The 17,681-nt window shown below is 42.7% G+C and overlaps 1 protein-coding gene across 7 annotated transcripts in view; it reads left to right on the top strand.

The window, feature by feature from the left end:
* Positions 1 to 17,681, top strand: part of LOC146797467 (protein SSUH2 homolog) — a 249,177-nt gene that overhangs the window by 38,775 nt on the left and 192,721 nt on the right. For 4 of the 7 annotated variants that reach the window (XM_085624495.1, XM_085624494.1, XM_085624497.1 and 1 more), the window contains one exon: positions 2,556 to 2,615. The exons of the other annotated variants lie outside the window; for them this stretch is intronic. In XM_085624495.1, the coding sequence (XP_085480621.1) occupies positions 2,556 to 2,615 (60 nt within the window). The remainder of the gene's footprint in view (positions 1 to 2,555; positions 2,616 to 17,681) is intronic. 7 annotated transcript variants of the gene reach the window in all.

Raw genomic sequence — 17,681 nt, 5'->3', positions numbered from 1 at the left:
GGGAAGCTTTCTGAATGTCCCGAAGATGTCTTTAGAAAAACAGTCAGCTGTGCTTCCTGGTAGGCTTCGACCTAAAAGTGGCCCAAACTGCCCACGAAATGGGCAGTTCATGTGGTTCTTGTAGGACTTCCTTTCACTGCTGAGAAGCACTTCAAACATCTGAAACAGGCCATACCTCACTCAGGGGGACATTTTTTACTTCTGATGTGAGTAAAGGCTGTTTCGTGAAATGTAATTGAGTTTGTTTCGGCATGCCACAGAAAACAAAAACTCACTGAGCCCTAATAACCACCAGCATTATTTTAACAACTCTTTTATCAGAGTCCTTCATTTTTAAAAGGGTGTTGTACCCTGATTTTTAATTCCATCAACATGCATTGGACAGGGGGCGTGGTCTGGCCACGAAGGAAGATGGCCGCCTGAATGTGAGGCTCCACTGCGAGAAGGACCCTTGACGGAGATGGCGCACTTTACACCTCAGCTAGGATCACCCCTGTGACAGCTATGCCTTCCTACAGCAGCGCTTTTACTTGTGGCTGAATTTCAGAGTCGAACAACCCTTTTTAGGGTTAATTCTGACTGAAATACTTTCAGCTCCGGCAAGCACGTCCTAGGCCTCAAAAGCCTCGGCTCTTGCGTAACCGGAGAGCCCCTCTGGCTGCATTCCTGAGAGGGTTTTATTACCGGGCAAAGTGGAAAAAGGCTCCCTTCGTTCAGTGCTTCAATATTTGTCAGCCGATGTCTAATCACAAAAATTACAACAAAAATTCTAAATTGTCTCCTCCTGTAGACACACAGAAGCAACTGCGCACTATGCCTGCTAAAGGTTCACCCCCATCACCACCTACTTCATCTTTGGTCAACTCAACCGCTGAGTCAGCAGCAACTATGAATCGTATTTTGCAGGAAATTTCAGCTATTAGTTGCCGTCTGACAGAAATGGATAATAACATTTCCTCCCTCACGACAGAAACCAAATCCATTAGAGCGGATATTGCGCAATTTCATCAAAAAACTGATGGGCTGGATCGGCGATTAACTGTAGTGGAAAACAGGCTTGACTCAGTACAAAACAGGGACCAGGATTTTCTACTCCTTCGCAGTAAGCTTGTTGAGTTGGAAGATCGCAATAGAAGAGACAATGTTCGCTTCTTTGGATTTCCGGAGAAAATTGAAGGCCAAAATGCACGGTTATTTCTATGTAAAATTCTTCCCAAATTACTTGGTACTACTTTTGACCCACCATTGGAAATCCAACGTGCTCATTGTATTGGTCCTCCACGACCAAACCTGGATTCTCGACCACGGCCTCTAATTGCTTGTTTTCTGAGACATGAGCAAGTCAGACAGATACTAATTTCAGCTCGCACGCAAAGATCTTACATCTATGATGGTCATCAAATACATATGGCAGCTGACTTCTCGAGAGAAACCAACAAAAGAAGGAAACTATTCTTAGCTATGCGACCACAACTGCGGAAGTTGGATATCAAGTATGGCCTGTTTGACCCAGCTCGCTTCCGCCTTACTAAAAATGGTGAATCACAAGACTTTTACAACCCTGAAGACTTACAGCAGTTTTTAGACAGTTTAACAGTTCAGGATATGGATGTACAACATATTTCTCATGAGCAGTCTGGTCAAAGTTCTACACAACCTCAACAGTCGACAGATAAAAGGCGTCACAACCTTGGGGATGTGCGTCCTCGAGGTAGAGAAACAGAGCGACCTTTTCGTACACACGAGGATCAAGCATCCGCCTTGCAGTCTGTAATTACTACCACACAAGATCAACGTAGAGATAAGTCCAGATCTCCCTTAAAATCTGCTCCAGATGGAGAATGAGTTGAGTCCCTATTTATTATCCTCATAGTTACGGTCTTAGTTAATATCGTTTTATCAACTTACCTGACTCTTTAAGTTCAGTTAATGCTTACTCCTTGTGTTTACTTACATCTTACTCTTCAGCCAGAAAGATGAATACGTTCTACTTATATTTATTGTAGATGATTATAATATATTACTGAGTGTTTTTCCTTATGGATATACTTACTATGTATTTTAATATGTATCTTATTTCAGTCCCTTTATCAAAAGAATTTTATTCTAAACATTATTTATAATTTTATTTCACATTGGTCATATGTTATACGCTATGATATGTGCTTTTAATGTATTACTATCTCACTTCTTAAAGAACAGGCTCTTTATCCATCTCTACAATGCTGACATTCTTTCTTAAATAATACCAACATTTTTTCTTATAGTTATTTATGAATTTAAGTTATCAAATGTCGTTTATTATGTAAATATTATGAGAATTGTATTTATGCATGATAATTTTAATAGTTTACTTTAACTTCTGGTATTCATTCTCATTCATTTATTGCTTTTAGACCCGTTTAATGCTTATCTATGTTTCTTAATGAAATGTGCTTATCCTCCTAACGCATACTATTATATGTATTTGGGTCACAGGAGTTTTCACTCTCTGTACAGCTTTTCTAATTTATTGTCCTGGCTGATATTCATTTTAATTGTCCTCCCTCCTTAAGGTGTACTCGTAGTGGTGCTCCAGTGAGCCCAGACCCGCGGTTAAAAGTTAAAAGTTGTAGGTAACGAATCTATATCAATTTTTTGATTCTCTTTTATATTTTAACAGCCAGAAATATACTGATTACATAGAACATTTTGATCTCTCTAATATATATCAATAAGAACCTTCTTTTACATTTTCTTTTATCTTTCTCTATTGTTTTATACAATACTTTATTATATTCTTTATTTGCTTCTTTATCACGTTTGTCCTCCATAAGTCTTTTTCTTTTCTTCTCTTTTTCTTTTCATATACTAAACTTTCTTAACCTGTAAAACTCTTATTTTCTTACACTTTTCTATTTCTTATCAACCAGAGTACTCTCCCTTTCCATACAGCCCTATTCCCTCCCATTGTATTCCTACCTCTTATTTTTCCCATTTTTGACTAATACATTGATTCCCAATCCCTTTTGATTGTATCCCATCATGGCTAATATTCATCCTTTATCTACCATTACTTGGAATGTCCATGGTCTCACTCATTACATTAAACGGAAGAAGGTACTTTCTTATTTACAGTCCAAACATGTAGACATAGCTTTATTACAAGAAACGCACCTCGATGAGATTGAATCTGACAAACTTTGCAGAGATTGGGTGGGGAAGGTCATTCACAGCAGCATTCACAAAAATGACCCCACAGATACTAATCCTGTCCGCAATTGTGGAGTTGCAATTCTTATCCGCAGATCACTTCCAGTCACGATATCCAAGACTTGGTCAGATCCTGATGGTCGATATGTATTTGCCAAATTACGTATCGGGAATTCTTACATCTGTCTTGGGTCTATTTATGCTCCGATTGGCACTAAAAAGTCTTTTTTCCTTCAATCGAATCGCCTCCTCACAGAAATTGATGCCTCGCAATACCTCATTGGTGGGGATTGGAATTTGGTACAAGATCCTATTTGAGATAAAACTGGTTCGTTTGATAAGGCCAATGCAGTGGATAGAGCGGTATTAAATGACATATTTTCGGATAATGGTTTGGTTGATCATTGGCGTCTTAGTCATCCACAAGATAAAGAATATACGTTCTTCTCATCCTCACATGGTACATTTTCCCACTTAGACTATTTTATGATATCGCACAAAGCGGTTCAATTAGTCACGGAATCACGTATCCTAGAAGTAGCCTTGTCTGATCATTCTCCTGTCCTTTTATCTTTAGATTTAGGTCTATCCCGGCCAGGGCGTAAACCATGGCGTATGAGCATTCAAAGACACAGGACGCCCAAAGGTAATCTTCAGTTACAATCCCATCTACAGGACTATCTCTCTATTAACCAGGGTTCTGTCACCTCCAGCAGAACTGTTTGGGCGGCGGCTAAAGCCACTATTAGAGGGCAACTAATGCGCGATGCAGCACTTGCCAATAAGAATAATATTGCAAAGCAGACAGAATTAGAACGAGATATTCAACTCTATTCCCGTTTATATACGTCGGATCCTACCTTACATAATCGCAAGTTATTGGAGCAAGCACGTATGTCTCTTAATAGTCTCTTTACACCCAAAGCTGAATTTGCTTTACAAAGGATGAAAGGAAGACATTACGAGCAAGGGGAGACGGCCGGGAGGTTGTTAGCTGCACAATTACGTCAAAGGGAAGCAGCAATGGCTATTCCAGCTATTCGATCAACTCAAGGTGACATACTTACAAGGCCCCAAGAGATAGTTAATGAATTTGCCTCCTTTTATCAATCCTTATATACTCCAGATAGTCAAATAGACCTCGGTAAGATGTCCTCTTTTTTAGAGAAGGCGAGTCTTCCGCGTCTTTCTGATGATGGTAGAGCTCTGCTTGATGGTGAAATCAAAAGAGATGAGATCTCTAAAGCCATTACTGCTCTGCCTTATCATAAAGCTCCTGGGGAAGATGGCTTCCCTGCTGAATTTTATAGATGGGCAGGTCATAGTATAATTGATACGTTACATGCTGCATTTCTTGAGGCTGATAAAGAATCATCATTGGGCCCTCTCTCTAATAAAGCAATTATAGCTGTACTACCTAAACCTGGCAAAGACCCTCTTTTGTGCGGTAGCTATCGTCCCATTTCTTTATTAAATTGTGATATTAAAATCTTGGCTAGCATCTTGGCATCTCGACTCCGCAAAGTACTGCCTTCTTTAATACATTTCACTGAAGTAGGCTTTGTACCAGGGCGTTCTTCTCGGAACCATCTCCGCACCCTGGCCCACACCTTGTGGTCTGCTAAACATCTTTCAGAAGATACCTTGGCCCTTTCGCTTGATGCAGAAAAAGCGTTTGACCACATTGAGTGGGAATACCTTTTTACCATTATGCATAGATTTGGTTTGGGTGATCAATTCATCAATAAAGTGTGTTTATTATATGACAATCCCTCAGCTCAGGTTAATTGCGGTGGTTTTTTGTCCAATGCATTTCCAATACGGAGGGGAACACGTCAGGGTTGCCCGTTGTCCCCCCTTCTTTTTCTTTTAGCTATGGAACCACTTGCTGCTGCTATCCGTCAATCTGATGATATTATAGGTGTGCCTCTCCCAATTGGACATTCTAAAATCTATTTATATGCAGATGATATTCTTCTTACTCTTACTAATCTTCCTCGATCTCTTCCATCCCTTCTTCAAATTATTAATGATTTCTCCTCCTTTTCGGGTTACAAAATAAATTGGGACAAAAGTGAAGCGTTACCCATTTCTAATGGCACTACAAGGGCAGTGATTCATGGATTCCCTTTTCATTGGCAGTCCTCACATCTTAAATATCTAGGAATTTTGGTCAACAAAGGTTTGGAAGATATGGTTGCAGATAACTTAGCTTCTTTACTTTCTCAAATGCAGAGGGATTTTGATAAGTGGAAAGCTCTGGGTTTATCTCTTTGGGGTAGAGTACAAGCTATCAAAATGGTCACCCTTCCTCGTTTCATCTATGTTTTAGGTATGCTTCCCCTCCAGATTCCTTTAGCTACCCTTAGATTAATAGATTCTAAGATTAAGATTTTTATATGGGGCTCAGCTAAACCACGTCTTGCTATAACAAAATTAAAGGCCCATCAGTTATGTGGAGGTATGGGTCTTCCATCCATTGAACACTATTCCCTTGCTCTACACATCTCCCAATTTTCTTATTTTTTGCCAGGAACTAAAGATGTCCCACAATGGGTTTCCATTGAGCGTCATCTTTTATCCAAGAACTCAGATCTTTCTCTTTTATATGGTAGTGGCACTAGTTCTGATCCCAAGAATCCGATCTTATCAGTCATGCACAAATCTTGGCAAAGGGGGCATCGTATACTAGGCTCAAACGCGCGTATTCATGTTAAGGCTCCTCTTTGGAACAATTCAGCTATTCGTATCAATGGTCGCATTTTATCCTGGCCTTTATGGCAAGCAGCTGGTATTTACTCCCCAGATCAACTTCTTCATGATGGAAATTTTAAATCATTTTCTCAATTATGTGAGGAATTTAATCTTCCTATACAACACTCCTCTAGATACTCTCAACTTCAACAATGACTGAGGAAATACTTGGGATCTCCCCCTTGGGTGTTGCAGGTGTCCCCAATACTATCTTACCTAAATCTGTGGGGAAAGTTTAGAGGAGTGACCTCTGGTCTTTATAAAACCTTTATGTCTCCTTTATTTTCACAATCTCTCTCGTATGCTCTCCAAAATAAATGGCAATCTCGTTTATCTATTTCATTTACGGCTTCTGAATGGGACAAGATACTGGAGGGATTACATAAAGGCGTTCGTGAAGCAAGGCTTACATTTTGTATATTTAAAATCCTTCATGAATGGCACTGGTCACCAACAAAGTTACATAAAGCTGGATTGCTTTCACACACTAATTGCTGGAGATGTTCCACCTCTGGTTGTGACATAGTTCATATCATTTGCGATTGCCCAACAACAAGGTCCTTTTGGTCCTTTGTTGGCAAGACTTTACATTCCACAATGCCATTATCCTTACCATTTACACCTGCCACAATCCTTCTACATGATTTTTGACACTTTCCAAAACTTTCTAAATCACAAATACGTCTTCTACACACTGCATTGGCTACAGCTAAAATCTGTATTTTGCGTCATTGGAAGTCTCCTTCTCCACCCTCTCAGGAAGAATGGCTGGTGGCAATGATGCAAACAGCCCTACATGAGCGCACAATTTATAACCTTCAAGATCAAGTTGATGTATTTCTCCAGACCTGGTCTTCTTTTTTAAAAACTGAAATTAACACTGATGCCAACTCCACTCTCTCTCCTAATGCAAACACTTGAATTAACTAATTCATTATTTTATATTTTGTGTATTTCTTTTCTTTTTCCCTTTCCTTTATCCTTCATCAATTTATTTCCCCCACTCCCGTCCTCCTTCTCCTCCCCCCCTTCCTCTGGCTATTATCTCTCACTGTTCTCGTAATATCTTCTTTACAGTTTATCTCTTTTCTCTTCTTTTCTTCTTCCACTTTTCATATCAACTTTCTCCTCCCTTTTTAATTTTTGTGCTCTGATCTAATTATTTTAATTTTCTTGTACGAAGTCATTCTCTTTTATATTTAGATTCATTCATATGTTATATATTATAATATGTATAATATCCAGTTCTTATTCATGTTCTTTATACCATATATCTACTCACTGATTTATTTATTTTAATATTTATATATATGATTCATATTTATCATCAACATATGTATTTAATATTATCAATAATTCATTGTTTTAGTATTTCTGTGTTACTCTGTATTTCATGATAAAATTCAATAAAAAATGTCAACACAAAAAAAAAAAACATGCATTGGACAAACCTTTCTGCAGCATCATTTTAAGGTGAAGCTGGCAGATGGTGCAGCTTGAAGCTGCAGGTTATTGCATGTTAGTTGGGACCAGTGGTTGATGTCCTCATCAATAATCATTGTCCATTTCCGCATTCAACTACAACCAGTCCATTAAACCGCACACAAACTCGTCCATCAGTAAAAAAGCATTTTCATTTATAAAATAGATAGAATTGTTGGCTTTGCGAAAGCGCTGCTGATTGACACATGACTTGCAAAACAGAGGGCATTTGTAATTTGGTCCTCTGCATATAACCTGGGGTTTTTATTGCAGTTTTCTGGTAATAAGTTGAAAAGAATATGCCATTTTAATTATAAAAAAAGAGAACCTATGAAATCTGTGCAGGTGATCATTTTCTATATTCATATTCATTAGCTCATCTTTGAAAGAAATAACAGTGAGCTTAAAGCAGAAAAAAGAAGTGTCTGTGTTTGATTTTTTGGAAAATACATTGATTTTCTTCTGCAGTGAAATCTACTCTTTCTCTCCCAACCCCCAGCTAGCAGAATTACTTCATTGCTCTTGCCTATTGAATAAGACTATTGACAAAAAAACATTTAAATTGTTTTTTTCTGATCCGTTTTCTCTGTTCAGATTGCTATGCACGTTTCTCAATTTTGTGCCTGATCACGATGCGAGTCGGAAAGCCTCCTAACGCAAGTCGGAGGCTTTCCGACTCACATCGTAGGTTTCACTTTTGACCCCCGCTTTACAATGCCAGCGGTCGAAAGTGAAACCAGCCGTTCATTCCAACAGGATTCTGATGGGCTCAAGGAGCCCATCGGCCAGTCGGAGGCCCCACCATAATCCCTGAGGACAGCATTTCTGCCGTCAGGATTATGATGTCGGTTTCCGACACACTTATGTCGGGCTTTCCGACATGGAAAGCTTATCGGAAAGCAAATGTGTGGGTCCCTAGCAGGGCCCCCACTCCTCTACAGCCTCTGGTTAGGGGTCAAGGGGGCACCTATGGTGCATCCCTGTTAATCCCTGCACCGCGTGGCAGGCACCTCATTAACAGAATCTCCCATTTCTCAATGAAACCTTGTGCTACGGCCAGTTTACAGCCACAGCACAAGCTCCCATAGAGAAATGGGAGTATGCAATTCCACCATGTGTGGTCGTATTGTAATACTGCGGTCTGGACCGCCGACCGGAGTTCGCAGAACCCGCAATGATGTTGGTCAGAAGCAACTCCGACCAACATCATAATCAGGCCTTTGTTGTTGAAACCACAAAGTATGGGTTGCCTAACAAAGTACTTTGCCAATGCTACTGTCATCTAATTATTTTTGTAAAATTAAAGGTTTCCTCAATAATACATTTTTGTTCAAGAGGCTGAACCATCCAAAATATTGCTGAGCGATTTTGTAAGTGACACCCAACTTGAAGCTTGTTGTAACAATTGGTAGGGAATGGTTATTTATATAGTGCCTTGACGAGGCGCTGAAACGCTTCTGCAAATAGCATGCTACTTTGTAGGGACCAAGGCGCAGATTTACAAAACTGTCACACAACACAGTGCAGAACCCCAAGTTGCTGCTCTGCGTTGCGTGACAGGTAGAGAGCAGGAAAGTGCCACATTTACAGAGATATGGCACTATAATGTTCTCTCACTAGCGCCGGTTCACAATCAGGCTGCAGAGCACCACGCACACACATTTGCGCCATAGTGAAAAAGCGTATGTGTGAGTCTTGCATAGCTTTTATACTGGAGGAGTACTCTTCCAGTACAAAATACTGTGCTTAGACCAAGTTTATTTCTTTTCTCACTATTCTTGCATTGGATGTGTGCTGTACAGTGCAGCAGACGTCCAAAGCGGGAAAAGCAAGGAGAAATATAGGCATTTCTCCTTTATAATGCCTGCTTTCAAGTGGTGCTGTTTTTTGGTCTAATGTTGTTAGTAAGTGGGGTTTTGCGTCAAAAACAATGGGTGGTTGCAGGGAAATGCCAATGTACCTACCACCCATGGAGAGCCTCCTTGACACAGTTACGTGAAGCTGTGATTTGCAATGCTTTGCATTACTTTCCGCCAAAAACGTTTTGCGCTGGAAGGTTAATGAAAAAATATTTGCAGGTTTGCTTCACTTTTGTGACGCAAACAAGGCGCAAAATGTTTGTAAATCTGGTCCACAGTGTTAGTGGTTTAGTCATGCCAGGAGAGACATATTCATTTGCAGTTATTGGTGGTACATTTGTCTCCTGCAGTTTCTTCAATATGATCATGTTCCAGGCATGAGCAGTTTCTTAGAGAAGGTTTTAGTTTCAGGGGATAATTCTGTGTTGTGGAATTGCGCATATAACACATTGCAAAATTGCATAGATATTTTTTAAGTGAGAAATGGGGAAAGTGAAGACTGGTTCAATAAATACAGGACATGCTATTAACAATTTTAATGTTCAAGTATTTGAATATTACATAAGTAGTAAACACACACTTTGTTTGAAACGTTTTTGTTAATGTAGCTCGCTTTTTAAACACCTGGTGCTGTTTTTTAAGTGCGAACTATGAGAAGTATGTCACATTTGTGCATTCAAACAAGCATTATAACATTATCGCCCGAAATTTGGGCAATAGTACCACATGTTATACTTACAGTTCTTTTCTTACAAGTATATAAACAGAATACCTCTGGCACCATTAATAACGCTATTTCTTTTAGCCACAAAAGTCCTTTTAATTGACTTTGGGTTTTAATTCACATTTTTTTTCTTTTTCATCAAAACTTTTTTTGGTTTGAGAATTTTTCCTCATCGAACATATTTACACATCTCCTGTGTTTCTGACAACATATAAAATATTTGTATACAAAACAAATACACATTTATATCATTTCAAAACAGATTTTAGACTAATTAAACAGAAAAACATATAATGGACTTTTTGACATTACACACCTAATATACACATTTAAATTGATATATCTTTTCAATTGATATATTTCCCTTTTGTCCTACTGTTTTAAACATGCAATACACTGGGACCATATATCTATTGGTCCTCGGGATATCTTAATTTGTAAAGTCCTGTATAGGGTCGGAGACTGTTTCAAAAACTCGTATAAAGGGGCAAAGTTCTTGCCACCAGACAGTCCTGTAGGATCAGTCTCTTCTTTTCCTGGTTTGCTCCGAACTGCTATGTGATCAGTGCCAACGTGTTTCGACCTTATAAAGATGGGACGAAGAAAATTCTATTTATTTTAAGGTCTTCTTCAGGGCTTGACATATTTCAGGTAGGACATCTCTTCACTGAATTATGGTATTTCTTGCAGGTGTATTGCATGTGTATTTGTTTTGTATACAAATATTTTATATGTTGTCAGAAACACAGGAGACGTGTAAATATGTCCGATGAGGAAACATTCTCAAACCAAAAAAAGTTTTGATGAAAAAGAAAAAAAATGTGCATTAAAACCCAAAGTCAATTAAAAGGACTTTTGTGGCTAAAAGAAATAGAGTGATTAATGGTGCCAGAGGTATTCTGTTTATATACTTGTTATTATATTGATTCCAGCCTCTGGTCCCCTAAACTGAATCACTCCCCTTTACTATATACTTACAGTTCTTTTCTTGGCTCACAAAAAATTTAGCTTTTTCTAAACTCCAAACTTTTTCATTCAACTACACCTCGCTTTTTAATTCCACTGAGTTCCGAAGCCTGTATTTTTGCCCACCTTCATCATGCTCCTGTTTGGGTACGGCACACATTCACACCAGTGCATGACAGACAATTGCTACTGCCTCCTCAGGCAATTCTAGGGAACTTTATTAGGATTAAAACACTAAGGCCCCAGTTATGAATTTCACGATACTGGGAGATGGAAGTGCTGCACCCTTAATTGGCGGTATTTTGGAGTAACACTCCAAAAGCAATGTAGAAATATGAGATAAATCCCATGAGTTTGGGAATACCTGTGCAGACCTAGGAGCCAGAGCTGTAATTCGTTGACACAACGTAACGCAGCAAGCCACCTTGTTGTGCTGCGCTGCGCTGCACTGCATGAAAGCGGAAGTGCGAGAATGCACTATATTTACCATTATACCGCGCTTTCCTGTCCTTTCCTAAAGATGGCACACTTTTAGCTGCCTAACGCCAATGCAGGCACCCTTGTGTCATGGTGGAAGGGTGCCTGTGTTATACACAGGATTGCTTTGTGCAGGAAGTGACACCTTACTGCACAAATCAATCCTGAGAGGCAATTTCCTCTTTCTACGTGTGCTACAAAATGCACACATAGAAATACGAAAAAACTAGGAGAAATAAAGATATTGCTCCTTGTTACGCTTTATCTGGGGAGGTGTATCATTATGGCACACTTCCAGTTCCATAACTCAATCTTGGAATGCACCAAATCCATGGGTGGATGCATGGGAACACCCACTCTCCACCCATGGAACGCCTCTCTGCAGCAGTGTAACGTAAGGCAGCGATTTATGCTGCCTTGCATTCAGTGCTTAATTTGTACAAAAATAAGTTCCAGGGCTCTCGTCAGGAGGCCACTGCAGCTTGCACCACACATTGTTCCTGCTATGCTGCCAATTTTAGCAACCACTCAACTACTAGCCATCACACCACTACAAGTATGAAAATTCTAACTATTTCAGACCTCAGAGCTATAAGAATGACTTGGGTGGCAGGTAATAGTAATCTTTGATGTATATTGAATTAATAAGTATTTGTTTTGTGTTCTTCTCTAATTTAGCCAGACAATGCCACCTTGTGGCAGACTGTCACAAGCGCCGGTGTTGACAATTAAGTGCCGGTGGGGGGGACCGGAAACCACCTGCTCAAATTAAGCACTTCTTGCATTTCTCTAGAGCAGAGGTCTCCAACCTTTTCTGTAGTGAGAGCTACTTTTGATCAGTGAAAATCATTGTGAGCTAGTGAAGGCCAAGCCACTCGTCCAATTTTACCAGACAACCCCATAGCTTCCTTGACTTTAATCCAATATTCTTAGAGCCAGATACTATGGTTTGAACAAATACTTTGACTAGGGGCACTATGACAGGGCTGCATTGAGAGCCTGTGTTGTAGGTACTTGTGGCACAGGACATACCTTTCGCTATAAGTGGCACTGTTGCATGTGTAACACAAACATACAACCATTTCTTAAATGGGAGGAATTTACAGTGCAGATAAATGTTCTGCACAAATGTTTATCATATAGAACATTTTTCAGCTGTCTAAATTTCACCCACTTAAAAAAATGACTTTAGTTTTCAGTTATAAATGTGACACTGTGTCTTTCAGTCACTGGGAACAATATGCCTGCTGAGTGTAATGTGACTTTTTGAAATGGGAGAAAATTAAATGAAAAGTTACCTCAATCATTAATTTAACTCTTCATTTTAATTTTCTTCCATTTACAAGTATTCAGAAACATCATTTTGTTCTCACACTCCAATATTGAGTTGACAAGGACTTTTCTTTTAAAAAGATTTAAATACCTCAGTGCTTCAGTTCTTCACCTCTGTGCCTGGGGTCATAAATCTGACTCCAGCACTGCTCATTGTTAGGCCCTGCTATCCTCAGCCTGAAGATAATAAAGTAAAATAAACACAGCCTTCTCTTAACTTCAAAACGAAAATGTGACCCTGTGCATATTTAAAAATGAAGGTGTCTGCGAGCTAATGGTAGCTTACAATTGATTGCAGGGCCATTCAAGGGCTATGCGTGGTTTGATAAATTTCACTGAGATTTTGCATTGCCCTTACTCCCCCTTGTGTGGCGCAAGGGCAACGCAAAACCTTGATAAATCTGATCCCTAGTTTTTACGAGATGGAACTCTGCAAATTCCGTGGTAAAGCTTCTATTTACCACCTGCTATATGCAGGTGGTACATGGGTGCACGGGCTGTGGGTTCAGCTGGATAGGGTGGAATGTGATGGCAAGGTGTCCTGGAGCAAACCATACTATCCGCTGTGCAATAGAAAGAAGTCGGTGGAAAATGGGCTACTGCTGTGCCAATATCCCATGTCTGATCCTTAAGTAATTTTACTATCTTAGAGGAGGTACACCAGGAACACAGGGTGTGGCTTCTGTAGGCAACCTGCTTGGACATTTTAGGCGAGGAATCTGCTGGATTAACAGTTAATTTAAAGAAAAATGAAAGGGGGAAAGAACATTATTTGGAGAGGTCTGTGGTGAGGTAATGGTACCCAGCTAGGCCTGCCATGTAACCTATCTCTTTTTCTGCCTAAACCCTTGCATTTCAAGGCACAAAGCACAGAGTTCTCAAGAAAGATAGTACTACTATGTTACTATTACAATTTCCACTTCTAGTGAGACATCTGCGCTGTTTTTTTAATTAATTTACAAATAGGCATTTTATTTAATTTAGGATTGTAACTAATAATGCCAACCCTAACAGTCCCCTCAATGTTTATAAGTAATAATTAAATTTAATTTAATTTAAATGACATCAAATTCATCTATATTACCTAAGTCTCATTACCTTAATTCACAATTATTGTAAAATAAATTATATTAAACCACTGATATTCAATTGGATTATATAATATATATATATATATATATATATATATATATATATATATATATATACAGACACAAAGTTCTCCAGTTCCGGAGCCCCCGACCCTTCAGGGCGACCTCTGAACAATGGGCACGGAGCAGCCCATTCACTTAAACCACGAAAAACCAGAGGCCCAATACTTGTAAAAAGGCTTTTTATTCAGCGTCTTGCAGCACAGCTTACTTCCAGTCACCTAACGTTTCGGCCCCAATTGGCCTTGCTCACAGGTGGAAGGTAAGATTCTGATTGCCAAATGCGCTCATACGAGCTTTGAAAGTTCTTAAAGTCACATGACTGGGTGTTAAAATACAAATCCCACAGTGCACCGCTGATTACATTAGAATATGCAAACTGGAAGTCCTCGTTTGTATTCTCATTGTTCAAAGTCAATACCTCGTTAGCGGCAGCCCTGATGTTGGTGTGGATTGTTTCAAGACAGCCAGGTGAGTTGATATACCTCGTATATTACTGTATTTCATCAGATGACATGAACAAAACTCCGACTTGCCAGCACGATCAGTGATAGATGTAATCCATCCTGAATCCCTTCCAACACGCGTACAATTTTTCACTCCATTGGCATTACCTAAATAGGCTGGGCGCGTGAGTGGGTCATGCTCCTCCTTTAGATACAGACACAAAGTTCTCCAGTTCCGGAGCCCCCGACCCTTCAGGGCGACCTCTGAACAATGGGCACGGAGCAGCCCATTCACTTAAACCACGAAAAACCAGAGGCCCAATACTTGCAAAAAGGCTTTTTATTCAGCGTCTTGCAGCACAGCTTACTTCCAGTCACCTAACGTTTCGGCCCCAATTGGCCTTGCTCACAGGTGGAAGGTAAGATTCTGATTGCCAAATGCGCTCATACGAGCTTTGAAAGTTCTTAAAGTCACATGACTGGGTGTTAAAATACAAATCCCACTGTGCTGCAAGACGCTGAATAAAAAGCCTTTTTGCAAGTATTGGGCCTCTGGTTTTTCGATATTGGTATCAATTATCCTAAACCAATACCAACAGTCCTCCCATTTAAAATCGTGATAATATATTTAAAAGAAGAATTGCTGATAGCTAGCCTGATATTGGTCCATATTCTATACCCCTATATGGGGGTGACCTGTTCTCAGGACACCCCCGTGCCGCACGGCCACCAGCTGCTGTGTGTGCCCCGCCTCACTGCTGTCTCGTAGAACCTGCCTCGGATTTGCGTGCATTTGCGTGTACTGTTCTAACCATTCTTCCCTTCTGTTAATCCTGCTTTCTGGTAATCTTTGTGGTTCCCGTTTTTATTCATTGCACTTGTAATATCTGGACTGTGTTGTATTGTCTGTGCCCCCCTGTGCCTGCACGCCCCGCTCCCCACTTCCCGCCGCCGTGCTAGCGGCCACGCCCCCTTTTTGTTCTGTACCCTCCCCGCTCCCGCCTCCCAGCTGCTCCTCCCTCCCTCCCACTTCGCCATAAATGGCGACCACGCGGACGCGCGCGATTGTGCGCCGAAGGCGCGCCAAAGGCAAGCCCGTCTGCACCCGTCCGCGCCTGGACCGCGCCCAGCACCAGGACCCCTGGCCCCCACCGACGCAAGACGACCCGACAGACCTACGACGCCGCCGCCCTCAACGCACTCAATACCGGCCGGAACCCCGCCTGCTGCCGAGCCCCCCCGAAACGCTTCCACGGACCCTTCACCTGCACAACCTGCAAGCTCACCTGCCTCCAAACATGCACCGTGCCCGCCAAGCCAAACCCCAGCTGCGACCTCAAGTGCATCCTGCTCAACACCCGCTCCGTCCACAGACACGCCGTCGAACTCTGGAACCTGCTCGACACAACATCACCAGACGTCGCGTTCCTCACTGAAACATGGATGAACGCCTCCTCAGCCCCCGACATCGCCATCGCCATCCCGGATGGATACAAGATCATCAGGAGGGACCGCGTCAACCAGACTGGGGGAGGCATCGCCATCGTCCACAAGAACACCATCCGCATCACGACCGACGCCGACGACACCTACACCGCCGCCGAACACCTCCACTTCCAGATTCACACCGACCCAAAGACGACCCTCAGAGGCACCCTCATCTACAGACCCCCGGGACCACGCACACAATTCAGCGAAGACATCATGGACTTCATCAGCCCACACGCCCTCCCCTCCGCCGACTACATCCTCCTAGGGGACCTCAACTTCCACCTGGAGAACAACAAGGACCGCAACACCGTCACCCTGCTGGACAACCTCGCCAACCTCGGACTCAAGCAACTGGTCAACACCCCCACCCACTACGCCGGCCACATGCTTGACCCCGTCTTCTCAGCCAGCAAGCACATCGCCTTCAGCCACTCCACCGGAGTTCACTGGACTGACCACAGCTGCGTCCACTTCAGCTTCAGAAAAACCACTACCCACCCCCACCCGCAACAGGTTCCTCACAGAAGCTGGAGCAAGATCACCGCCGAGCAGCTCACCACCTCCCTCAGCCAGAACCCTCCTGCCAGCACACCGGACCCCAACGAAGCAGCCCGCAACTTCACGCAGTGGCTGACCGCCTGCGCCGACGACCTCGCACCACTGAAGAACCCTCCCAGCAAACCCAGAAGCAAGAAGGCCCCCTGGTTCACCGACGAACTCAAGGACTCCAAGAAAACCTGCCGCACCCTCGAGAAAGCCTGGCTCCGCGACCGGACCACTGACAACATGACCGCCCTCAAACACGCGACCCGCAAGCACCACCAGCTCATCCGCACCACCAAGAAGAAATCACTGAGGGATCGACTGGACAACAATGCCCACGACAGCAAGGAACTCTTCAGCATCGTCAAGGAGTTCTCCAACCCCAGCACCGGCAACAACGACATCACCCCGTCACAAGATCTCTGCGACTCCCTCGCCTCATTCTTCCACCGCAAGATTGCCGACATCCACAACCGCTTCGGCGCACCTTCCTCGCACCCAACCGTCGAACCAACGCACCCCACCGCCACCCTCCGCACCTGGACCGCAGTGACCACCGAAGACACAGCCCGCACGATGAACACCATCCACTCCGGATCTCCGACTGACCCCTGCCCCACAACGTCTTCAACAAGGCCGACTCCACCATCGCACCCCAACTCCGAGACGTCATCAACACCTCCTTCGACACCGCCACCTTCCCGGAGAGCTGGAAGCATGCCGAGCTCAGCGCCCTACTGAAGAAACCAACGGCGGACCCCACCGACCTCAAAAACTTCCGCCCCATCTCGCTCCTCCCTTTTCCTGCCAAAGTCATCGAGAAGATCGCCAACAGACAGCTTGCCGCCTTCTTCGAGACGAATGGATCCCTCGACCCCTCGCAGTCCGGCTTCAGAGCCAACCACAGCACCGAGACCGCCCTCATCGCAACCACCGACGACATCCGAGCCCTTCTCGACAACGGGGAAACAGCGGCACTCATCCTCCTGGACCTTTCCGCCGCGTTCGACACTGTCTGCCACCGCACCCTAGTCCAACGACTCAGCAACACCGGCATCCAAGAGAAGGCACTGAAGTGGATCATCTCGTTCCTCGCTGGAAGAACACAGAGAGTCCGCCTCCCCCCGTTTCGTTCCGAGGCCACCGAAGTCATCTGCGGCGTCCCCCAAGGATCATCACTCAGCCCCACCCTCTTCAACGTCTACATGAGACCTTTCGCAGCCATCGCACGCCAACACAACCTCAACATCATCTCCTACGCCGA

The sequence above is a fragment of the Triturus cristatus genome, chromosome 9 (assembly GCF_964204655.1).
Source record: "Triturus cristatus chromosome 9, aTriCri1.1, whole genome shotgun sequence".
NCBI lineage: Eukaryota > Metazoa > Chordata > Amphibia > Caudata > Salamandridae > Triturus > Triturus cristatus.
The sequence above is the reverse complement of the archived record's forward strand: the minus strand, read 5'-3'. Positions and strand labels throughout refer to the sequence as shown.